Below are 12,259 nucleotides of genomic sequence, written 5' to 3' on the forward strand. Positions count from 1 at the left end.
TATTGAGGTCCTATGGGTTTATAACATTGTGTAATTTCACATGTACATTATTATATGTCAGTTTCCATGTAGACTGCACCGTGCTCGAACCAATAGTCTAGTTTTCATCTGTCACCATTCATATGTTCCCCTTTATCCCTTTCACCCGCCCCCCCCAACCCTCTTCCCCTCTGATAACCACTAATCTGTTCTCTATCCATGTGTTTATCTTTCACACATGAGTGAAATCATGCAGTGTTTGTCTTTCTTAGTCTGGCCTATTTTGCTAAATATAATACCCTCAAGGTCCATCCATGTTGTTACAAATGAGATGATTTTGTCTTTTTTTATGGCTGAGTAGTATTCCATTGTATATATATACACCACATCTTTTTTATCCATTCATCCGTCGATGGACACTTGGATTGTCTTGGCTATTGTGAATAAAGCTGCAATGAATATAGGGGTGCATAGATTGGTTTCTGTTGTTGATTTCAAGTTCTTTGGATAAATAACCAGTAGTAGGATAGCTGGATCATATGGTGTTTCTACTTTTAGTTTTTTGAGAAATCTCCATACTGTTTTCCATAGTGGTTGCACCAGTTTGCGTTCCCACCAGCAGCATATGAGGGTTCTCTTTTCTCCACATCCTCTCCAAGGTCTGTTATTTTTTTGTCTTGGTAATTATATCCATTCTGACAGGTGTAAGGTGATATCTAAGTGTAGTTTCAGTTTGCATTTCCCTGATGATTAGTGCTGTTGAGCATCTTTTCATGTGTTTATTGGCCATGTGTATATCTTCTTTGAAAAAATGTCTGTTCATATCCTATGCCCATTTTGTGCTCAGGCTTTTTGTTTTTTTGTTGTTCAGTTGCATGAGTTCCTTATATATTATGGAGGCTGACTCCTTTGTTGGATATATGATTTGCAAATACTTTGTCCCAGTTGGTGAGTTGTCTTTTTGTTTTTTGGTTTTTTTTTTTTGAGGAAGATTAGCCCTGAGCTAACATCTGTGCCCATCTTCCTCTACTTTATGTGTGGGATGCCTACCACAGCATGGGTTGCCAAGCAGTGCCATGTCCACACCCAGGATCTGAACTGATGAACTCCAGGCCACTGAAGCGGAATGTGTGCACTTAACCGCTGCGCCACTGGGCTGGCCCTGTCTTTTTGTTTTGATCCTAGTTTTCTTTTGCCTTGCAGAAGGTCTTTAGTCTGAAGAAGTCTCACTTGTTTATTTTTTCTTTTGTTTCCCTTGTATGAGAAAACATGGTATTTGAAAAGATCTTTTTAAGTTCAAGGTCAAAGAGTGTACCACCTATATCATCTTCCAGGAGTTTCATGGTTTCAGGACTTATCTTCAAGTCTTTGATCCATTTTGAGTTTATTTTTGTGTATGACGTGAGATAATGGTCTACTTTCATTCTTGCATGTAGCTGTCCAGTTTTCCCAACACCATTTATTGAAGAGACAGTCTTTTCCCCATTGTATGTCCTTAGCACGTTTGCCAAAGATTAGCTGTCCGAGATGTGTGGTTTTATTTCTGGGCTTTCAGTTCTGATCTATTGATGTATGCCTGTTTTTGACCAGTACCATACTGTTTTAATTACTATGGCTTTGTAGTACATTTTGCAGTCAGAGATTGTGATGCTTCCAGCTTTGTTCTTTTTCCTCAGGATTGCTTTAGCAATTCGGGGTCTTTGGTTGCCCCGTATGAATTTTAGGATTCTTTGTTCCATTTCTGTGAAGAGTGTCATTGGGATTCTGATTGGGGTTGCATTGAACATGTAGATTGCTTTGGGTAGTATGCACATTTTAACTATGTTTATTCTTCCAATCCATGTGCATGGAATGTCTTTCCATCTCTTTATGTCATCATCTATTTCTTTCACTAACATCTTGTAATTTTCATTGTTTAAGTCCTTCACCTCCTTGGTTAAATTTATTCCTAGGTACTTTATTCTTTTTGTTGCGATTATAAATGGGATTGTATTCTTGAGCTGTCTTTCTGTAAGTTCATTATTAGAGTACAGAAATGCAACTGATTTTTGTAAGTTGATTTTGTACCCTGCAACTTTACTGTAGTTGTTAATTATTTCTAATAATTTTCTGATGGATTCTTTAGGGTTTTGTATATATAAGATGATGTCGTCTGCTAACAGCGAGAGTTTCACTTCTTCACTCCCTATTTGGATTCGTTTTATTCCTTTCTCTTGCCTAATTGCTCTGGTGTAAACCTCCAGTATGATGTTGAATAAGAGTGGTGATAGTGGGCATCCTTGTCTCGTTCCTGTTCTCAGAGGGATGACATTCAGTTTTTCCCCACTGAGTATGATATTGGCTGTGGGTTTGTCATATATGGCCTTTATTATGTTGAGGTAATTTCCTTCTATCCCCATTTTGTTAAGAGATTTTAATCATAAATGGCTGTTGGATCTTGTCAAGTGCTTTCTCTCCATCTATTGAGATGATCGTGTGGTTTTAATTCCTCAGTTTGTTGATGGGGTGTATCAGATTCACTGATTTGCAGATGTTAAATCATCCCTGTGTCCCTGGTATAAACTCCACTTGATCATGATGTATGATCCTTTTGATGTATTGCTGTATTTGGATTGCCAATATTTTGTTGAGGATTTTTGCATCTATGTTCATCAGCAGTATTGGCCTGTAGTTTTCCTTTTATGTGTTGTCCTTGTCAGGCTTTGGTATCGGAGTGATGTTGGCCTTGTAGAATGTGTTAGGAAGTGTTCCATCTTCCCTGATCTTTTGGAACAGCTCGAGAAGGATGGGTATTAAATCCTCTCTGAAAGTTTGGTAGAATTCCCCAGGAAAGCTGTCTGGTCCTGGGATTTTCTTCTTTGGGATGCTTTTGATTATTGTTTCAATCTCTTTCCTTGTGATTGGTCTATTCAGATTAACTGTTTCTTCTTGATGAGTCTAAAAATTTATCCATTTCCTGTGGATTGTCCATTTTGTTGGCATATAGTTTTTTGTAGTATTCTCTTATAATTCCTTCTATTTCTGTAGTATCTGTTGTTATTTCTCCTCTTTCATCTCTAATTTTATTTATCTGAGCTATCTTTCTTTTTTCCTTCGTAAGTCTGGCCAGAAGTTTGTCAGTTTTTATTTACCTTCTCAAAGAACCAGCTCTTTGTTTCATTGGTCCTTTCTACTGCCTTTTTTGTTTCAGTAGCATTTATTTCTGCTCTGATTTTTATTATTTTTCTCCTTCTGTTGACTTTGGGCTTTGTTTTTTTTCTAATTCAGTTAGGTGTAGTTTGAGATTGCTTATTTGGGATTTTTCTTGTTTGTTAAGGTGAGCCTGTATTGTGATGAATTTTCCTCTTAGTACGGCTTTTGCTGCATCCTGTATGAGTTGATATGGTATGTTTTCGTTTTCATTTGTCTCCAGATAGTTTTTTATTTCTCCTTTAATTTCTTCCATGATCCATTCTTGTTCAATAGCATGTCCATTAGTCTTCACATCTTTATTCCTTTCTCACCTTTTTTCTTGTATTTATTTTCTAGCTTATAGCATTGTGATAGGGAAAGATGCTTGTTATCATTTCAATCTTCTTAAATTTATTGAGGCTTGCCTGGTTTTCCAACATTTGGTCTATCCTTGAGAATGTTCCTTGCGCTCTTGAGAAGAATGTGTTTTTTGCTGTTTTTGGATGGAGTGTTCTATATATGTCTAAGTAGTCCAACTGGTCTAGCTTTTCATTTAATTCCATTGTTTTCTTGTTGATTTTTCTATCTGGATGAACTATCCATTGATATGAGTGAAGTGTTTAGATCCCCTACTGTTATTGTGTTATTATTACTATTTCCTTTTAGGTTTGTTAATGGTTGCTTTATGTACTTTGGTGCTCCTGTGTTGGGTAAATAGATATTTGTAAGTGTTATTTCTTCTTGGTGGAGAGTCCCTTTAATCATTATATACTACCCCTCTTTGTCTCTCTTTACCTGTCTTGTCTTGAAGTCTACTTTGTTTGATATAAGTATTGCGACACCTTTCTTTTGTGCCATTAGCTTGGAGTATCATCTTCTATCCCTTCACTCTGAGCCTCTGTTTGTCATTGGAGCTGAGATGTGTTTCCTGGAGGCAGCATGTTGTTGGGTCTTGTTCTTTAATCTATCTTGCCACTCTGTGTCTTTTTGTTGGAGAATTCAATCCATTTACGTTTTGGGTGATTATCAATATATGAAGGCTTAATGCTGCCATTTTATCACTTGTTTTCTGGTTCTCCTCCATTTCCTTTGTTTCTCGTCTTGTATATTTTGGCCCACCAATTGAATTATGTAGTTTTTTATGATATGTTTCTCAGTTTTCTCCTTATTTGTTATTTGTGTCTCTGTTCTGCTTTTTTGTGTAGTGGTTACCGTGAGGTTTGTATTCAAAATCTCGTGGTTATGGTAGTCCATTTTCTGATAGCTTCTTACTTCCTTAGACTAAGCTGATTCAGTCCCTTTCCTCTTCCCTTCCTAAGTTGTTTTTCTCACATCTCACTCCATCTTGTGTTGTGAGTTTGTGGTTAAAATGAGATTATCTTTGTTTCTGGTGTTTTCCTTCCCTTTATTTTTAATTCTATGGTTGAGTATTTGCTAGCCTGTTCTGATTCTTTCTACCTGCTTATTGCCTTTCTCTGTGCTTTGCAACCCCTTTCTCCCTTTTTTTGTTTTTTCAGGTATGAGGACCTTCTTCAGGACTTCTTGTAGGGGGGGTAGTCTCCTTGCTACAAACTCCTCTAGCTTTTGTTTGTCTGGGAGTTTTTATTTCTCCATCATATCTGAAGGATATTTTTGCTGTATAGAGTATTCTTGGCTGAAAGTTTTTGTCCTTCAAAGATTTGAATATATCATTCCAGTCTCTCCTAGACTGTAAGGTTTCTGCACAGAAATCCACTGAAAGCCTGATAGGGGTTCCTTTGTAAGTTATTTTCTTCTGCCTTGCTGCCCTTAGTATTCTTTCTTTGTCATTCACTTTTGCCAGTTTCACTACTATATGCTTTGCAGTAGGTATTTTTAAATTGACATGTTTAGGAGATCTGGTAGCCTCTTCCACAGCGATTTCCATCACCTTCCCTAGGTTTGGGAAGTTCTCTGCTATTATTTCTTTGAACAAGCTTTCTGCTCCTTTCGCCTTCTCTTCACCTTCTTCAATACCTATAATTCTTATGTTGCATTTCCTCATTGAGTCAGATATTTTTCAGAGACTTTATTTCTTTTTAGTCTTAGTTCTGTCTCCTCCAGTATCTGGAGCATTTCAACATTTCTGTCTTCGATTGTGCTGATTTGCTCCTCTATGATGTCTACTCGAGCATTCAGGAAATTCATATTTGTTTTATTTCTTCCATTGTGTCTGTCATCACTAATATTTCTGATTGATTGTTCTTTATAAATTCAATCTCTTTTGTGGAGTAGCTCCTGAGCTTATTGAATTGTTTCTTTACATTCTCTTTTAACTTGATGAGTTTTTGATGATAGGTATTTTCGATTCTTTGTCATTTAGATTCCATGTGTCTGTGTCCTCAGGGCTGATTTCTGGGTACTTGTCATTTTCTCTCTGTTCTGGAGACCTAATATAATGTTTGATATTGCTAGAGGGCGTGGCTCTGTTTTTGTCCATCGTTGTATTATTTGGTTGAAATTACTGTCTGTCACCACTGGAGGTCCCAGGCACTGGAACCGTTGCTGGGCAGGTGGGGGAAGGACGCTTTCTCCTGCATGCTTTCAGGGTTTTCTCCCTCTGCTCTTGCTATCTGCTCTCCTGGGGTGTTGGCTTGATGAGGTCACCACCCGCAAAAGCTTTTGCCCCTGTAGAGGGCTTTCCCTCTAGGCTGCAAGGAGGTTCCAGCCTCTGTGCACTCCATTGTGTGGCTGTGTGGGTCTCTCCGACATTTTTTGTGTTGTGTTTGGATGTTCTCTGTTGGAATATGAATGTGTTTTTCGTTGTATGGTGGAGGGGAGAGATTACTGGGAAAACTCACCCCTCCATGTTGCTGACATCACTCCCATCATGGGGATTTTGATAGCAATTGCATTGGATCTATAGATCTCTTGGGCAGCATTGACATCTTAGCAATATTAAGTCTTCTGATCTAATGGGAATAATAGTATATTATTTTGGCTTTTGTGAAGATTCAAGATAGTGTTCATGGCAACAGTTGAGCCATCAGTAAAATTAGTCCATCAGTACCACCCTTCTAACTTTGATTGTTTGATTGAATAAAGTATAATCAACCCATGAGTAAATTATTAACTTGGTAATGTAGTTTATTTTCTTTCACGGTAGATATCCCAGAGGAGGAAGCCAGATATTGGACCTACAAATTGGAGCAAATCAATGCCTTGGGAGCTGATAATGAGGTAGGAACTTCTTATTTGCAATATAAAGAGATGGGGAAAAGTCTTTTTATAGGACCCTTTAAGGTTGTCAAGGGAGGGACCCAGGAGCATGTTGAAGAATGAAAGAATTTAAACTACATTAAACAGAAAAGTAGCTAGAACATTGCCTGACATTTCATTAGAAGGATCTATCTTCCACTGTTCCTGTTCTTCCTGTTGTCTTCCAGAGGTGGCTGAATTAGTACTAGTGTGTTGGGGAAGGAGCTTTTACTAGAGAAACTGTCCCCTTGTTATGCAGATGAGCAGAGGTATGTCTTCTGCTTGTCTCCAGATTTTTGGATATATATCCTTATTTTTATGCTATTTTTAGGGATGTTTAACCTATTGCATTGCTTAGTTCTGCTGTCCTAACTTATCTCCAGAGATAAGTCTGGTGCTCAGAAGAGAACGCAGTCCACTCAGTCTAGACCATCAGGAATGGGGAATGTTTTTATTATTGGTGGTGGAGGGAAAAGATAAGTTTTTTTAACTTCTGGACGTGTTGGGCTCTTAGAAAATAGGTCTGATTATACGGTAGTGTTTGGAGTGCCAGGGGATATTTCAGTGGAAATGTCTGGTAAGCAGCTTCATGAAAGAATCTGAAGTTCAGGGTTGGGTGACATGGGGAGCTATAGGCATAGAGTTTGGATTTATCAACTTATTGGAAGCATTTGACGTCAGAGGAATAGAAGAGCTTGCTCAGGTGGAGTGTATAGAAAGAATATTGAAGAAGAACAAGGGCAGACTTGGGAGCGCCAAAGATAGAATAGGGAGGGTCAAAAGAGACTGAGAGCTGTCTGAAAGACAGTAGGAGAACCAGAAAAATGGTCATGAAACAAAGGAAAAAAGAGTTTTAAGGCAGAAATTCTCAATAGTATCGAGTGTTACCGAGAACAAAGAGGAGAAGAGTGATGAAATGGAGCCATTGGATTTGGCATTTAAGGACCAGTGTCCATAGATTAGTGCGGGAAGCCAAAATGAAGTGGTTTGATGAGAAGTAGTAGTTTGCTAGTGCTGCCATAATAAAGGACCATAAACTGAGTGGTTACAACCACAGAAATTCATTCTTTCACAGTTCTCGAGGCTAGGATTCTGAAATCAAGGTGTTGGCAGGGTCAGTTCCTTCTAGAGACTTGACAAAGAAACTGTTCCATGCCTCCCCTCTCCCTTCTGGTGGTTCCCAGCAGTCCTTGCCATTCTTTGGCTTGTGGACACATCATTCCTCTCTCTGCCTCCATTATCACACACCTCCCTTGTGTCTGTCTGTCCCAACAGTACGTTCTCTTCTCCTTGGGTGTCTGTACCCAAATTTCCATTAATCTTGTAAGGACACCATTCGTTGGGTTATTTTAAGACTGTAGTGACCCTATGTATGAATAAGGTCACATTCGCTGTTACTAGGGATTAGGACTTCAATATATCTTTTCTTGGGACACAATTTGGCCCACAGTGAGTTAAATCAAAGATGAAGAAATGGAATTTGAAACAAATGCAAATACTCCTTTCAGGGTTTTCCCTTACCTCACCTGATTCCTTAGTAGGTTTTATATTATTAAATTACATAACTCTTCTCATATCCAATGCAACACTCCAACTTTTCTTGGTTGAAAGCTCCAGTCTTTCTTCTCCCCTTGATAAATGTCACAGTTTACTCTGTCCTTGCATCCACTTTACCTTTTGTGGGTTTTCTTTTTTCCCCAAAGCCTTGCTTTGGAGTGGTATATAACCTTCCAAACTCCCATCTTCTTTATTTTCCTAGTAAAGAAACACATTGTACTTTTGATTTTACAGGCTTTACTGTGTCACTGTGCAGAATCACGTGAAGGGATTAAAGCACTAAAAAACCAAATGTAACATGCAAACATTACAGAATTTTACAAGTTCTAAAACTGATGGTTCTTGGTCTGTGGTTCTCAGCTCCCTCTGAGATTTTTGCTTTCTGTTTATATACTAGAGCTCTCCCTTCTGCCATTCCTTCCTGTATCATCCTGTTGGTTTTCGTAAAACGGCTTTATTGAAATATAATTCACATGCCACACAGTTCACACATTTAAAGTGTACAATTTAGTAGCTTTTGGTATAGTCACAGAATTGTATATCTATCACCACAATTAATTTTAGAACAGTTTCATTACCCCGTAAGGAAACCTTGTGCCCTTAGCCATCACACTCCAATCCCCACATCCTCCTCAGTCCTAGGCAATCACTGATCTGCTTTCTATTTCTGTACATTGACGTATTCTGGAGATTGCATATAAATGCAATTATACAATATGTGGTCCTTTATGACTCTCTTCTTTCACTTAGGTTTTTCCTATATTGTAGTATTTATCTGTACTTCATTCTTTTTTATTTCTGAATAATATTGCACTGTATGGCTATACTGCATTTTATTTGCCCATTTATCAGTTGATGGATGATTGAGTTTCCACTTTTTGGCTATTATGGATAATGCTGCTATGAACTATTGTATTATCGAAATTTTCCATCATGCGAAATATACAGAATTACTCTTCCCTCTTTCTATGCTGGAGTATTTTAAGACCAATCTCAGATATCCAGTGGTCCACCTGTAAATACATACATACATTGGTATACATCTTTAACAGATAATGCCTTAAAACAAAAATAACCACAATGCCTTTAATACATCAGATTTAACAATAATTTCTTAATGTCATCTAATGCCTAATGTGAGTTCAAATTTCCTTTATTGTCTCAAAGATGTCTTTTCACAGCTGATTTTTTCAATCCAGAATCCAAACAAGTTGTTCATATTTGGTTATTATGTCCCTTAAATCATGTTTATTCTATAACTGTTTCCCTCCCCTCAATTGTTTTGTAGAATTCCACACATTTTGGATTTGGCTGATTATATCCCCAGGGTTTCCTTTGCCATCTTCCTCTGTCCCTCTTACTTCCTTTAAACTGGAAATTATATGTAGTGTTTTGAGGACTAGGTTGAAATATAGATTGAAGTTTATTATTTTTTTTGGCTGGCACATGGTGTCTTAACTCACTTCTAGTGATGTTAAAATTCAACAGGGGATTCAAGTGGTGTCTGCCTGTTTCATCCATTATAAAGTTTTCCCACCAGCCTTTTACCTAATTGTTTTAGCAGGAAATAATAGTTGTTATTTTATAAAGGCCTGCTAAATGGTGATTTTCTAATTATATTACCCCTTCAACATTTATTTGCTGCGATTTGTCTGTAAGAAAGGACTTTTCTCTTACTGGTATTTGGTTCATTTGTAATAAAGTCTGTACTCATTTCAGATGAATGAGCTGTTGCCTAAGCAACTTCTCAGGGCAACCAATGAGTTGTTTTCTTGTTTTTTTAGTGGTGTATCATTATAAATTTATGGATTTTGATATATTTAATGTGTTTCAATCAATTGTAGTCATTATTCTTTTTGATGATAAAATCATCTCATCTTTAGTTAGTGGGAATTTCTTCAAGTAGGCCTCTGTGTCCTTTTTCTCTTGTCTGTTTTTATCATGAAAAAATTTAAAGCAGACGTAAAATACAGGGAATGGTAAAAATGGAGCCTGTACGCTTATCTTCCAGATACAGTAATTATTGAGATTTTGTCGTACTTTCTGTAAAATCATTTTAGAAACACAGTGTAGAGTCTTGTCTTTTTATCCTATGGTGTGTAACAGTTCCCGTACACAGCAGCCTCTTGGTTCCAGAAGCACTTGAGTCAAGGCGGGCTGGGGCTCTACCACTTCACAGAGCTGGATTGTGCCACCATTTCTTAATCTCCCCACTCAGGGACCATTCTGTTTTCACTATTACGAATGCATGCTGCAGTGGACCTCCCTGAGCCTGTGTCTGTGCTTATGTATGAGAGACTGTCTGGGTGTATACCTGGAAGTACAGGTGCTTAGTTGTGGGATATGCACTGTTCAACCTTATAGATATGGCTAAATTACTCTAAATTAATTGTACCAATTTATATTCCCATTTTCTTGCTTCTCTCTATCCTTACTGATACTTGACATTACCTGATTTAAAAGTTTTGCTAATCTAATAAATTTAGAGCCTTATTGTTTTAATTTGCATTTCTCTCTTTATTGGTGACGTTCATTCATCAGTAATTTATTCACCAAATAACTTATTGTGCACTATGTACCAGGGACTGTTGTAGGTGCTTGGTAAACATCAGAGGTTAAACAAAGATCCTGTCCTTATGGATCAAATAGAAGGAGACAGACAGTATGCAGGAAATGTAATAAGTATAGTAAAAGTTAGAAGGTGAGAAGTGCTACCTGGGGAAAACCTACTTTTCTTCATGCAGATTTTACCCTTTTTTTTTAGATTTATTCCTAATTCTTTTGTGAATGATACATTTAAAAATTACATTTTCTAATAGGTCATTGCTAATATAAGGCAGTGCTTTGCTGCTCATTTTTTTTAGTATTGATCCTATTTAGCAAATTTTATTAGTTCTACTAGTTTAGAGATTCCCTTAGACTTTTCTCTGTAACTAGTTTTTGGATCTTTGCAGTTTTTGTCTCTTTCCAGTCCTTATGTTTTATGTTTTCAAGTGTTTGAGTGTTTTATACTGAGCAGACAGTACAGGGAGTTTCCTTATCAACTTCTTCTCTGCCTTCCCCCCAAGATTTCCCCTGTTATTAACATCTAACATTACTGTGGTATGTTTGTTACAATTAATGAACCAACGCTGATATATTATTAACTAAAAAGTTAATGTTTTATTTTGTTTTTATTATATTTAACTAAAAAGTAAAACTAAAAATCCATAGTTTTTTCAACTTTCCTTAGTTTTTACTTCATGCCCTTTTTCTGTTCCAGGATCCCATCTGGGACACTGTTACATTCAGTTGTCATGTCTCTTTAGCTCCTCTTAGCTGTGATATTTTCTCAGTTCTTGTTTCTCATGACCCCTTATTTTAAAAAATTTGTTGCATAAAACATACAGTGTAATTTTTAGTGCTTGGAGTGACAGCAGGGAGCCTTATCATTTTCCTGCCTATAAGGGGAATGCTTCATAAATCTTAAAGTATGATGTTTGCTATAGATTTTGATAGATACTATATCAAATTAAGGAAATGCTATTTTCTTTCTGATTTTCTAAGAATTTTTGTCTTGAAAAAATAAGGAATTTTATCAAGGCTTTTCCTGCATTTGTTAGATCACATAGTTTTTCTCCTTGTTATCTGTTTATTGTGGTGATTTACATGAGTAGATTTTCATGTACTGAACTATTCTTCCATTTCAAACACACTTGGTCATGATATATGGACATTTTTATATCAACATAAATACATATGCACACATGTACATACATATTCACATGTGAATATTATAGCACTTATGATGGATAAATAATATGATATGATGAATTTCGTTTGGTAATCTGTTTAGGATTTTTGCATTTATGTTCATAAGTGAGATTGGCCTGTAATTTTCCTTTCTTATACTAGTTTTTCCTGTTCTTTTTGGGTACATAAACAGGCCTGGAAGAGATTCATTAAATATGTCTTCCAAAAATATCTATTGTTGTCTCAAGTCTGAATTCTTCTAGTTTAAGACTTAAAGTTTTAGGATTTCCTCACTGTTATGCGTATGTACTGCCTACAAAAATTATTATTTATAACAGTTATTATTTACAACCAAGTCCTTTTTTTTACTTTGGAGTGGGTTGCTTAAGAAGTTTTGAACATTTTTATGATTGACAGTTTTCTTAACACTATCATATCCTTTAGATTGTGCTTGACTTCTGATTATTCCCTGTTAGATGGAGTAATGGCAGTATGTACCTCTGATATTTGTATCATAATTTATTGCTTATAAAGTACTTTACATGTAAAAGTATATTTATACACAAAAAGTGTTTCGTATTTTGGATCCAATGACTTGAAATGC

At 36.6% G+C, this 12,259-nt stretch overlaps 1 protein-coding gene across 9 annotated transcripts in view; it reads left to right on the top strand.

Moving 5' to 3' along the window:
- Positions 1 to 12,259, top strand: part of UNC13B (unc-13 homolog B) — a 186,961-nt gene that overhangs the window by 29,726 nt on the left and 144,976 nt on the right. For all 9 annotated transcript variants that reach the window (XM_046677335.1, XM_046677343.1, XM_046677372.1 and 6 more), the window contains exon 6: positions 6,275 to 6,348. In XM_046677335.1, the coding sequence (XP_046533291.1) occupies positions 6,275 to 6,348 (74 nt within the window). The remainder of the gene's footprint in view (positions 1 to 6,274; positions 6,349 to 12,259) is intronic.

Source organism: Equus quagga, chromosome 1, assembly GCF_021613505.1.
Source record: "Equus quagga isolate Etosha38 chromosome 1, UCLA_HA_Equagga_1.0, whole genome shotgun sequence".
NCBI classification, from domain to species: Eukaryota; Metazoa; Chordata; class Mammalia; order Perissodactyla; family Equidae; genus Equus; species Equus quagga.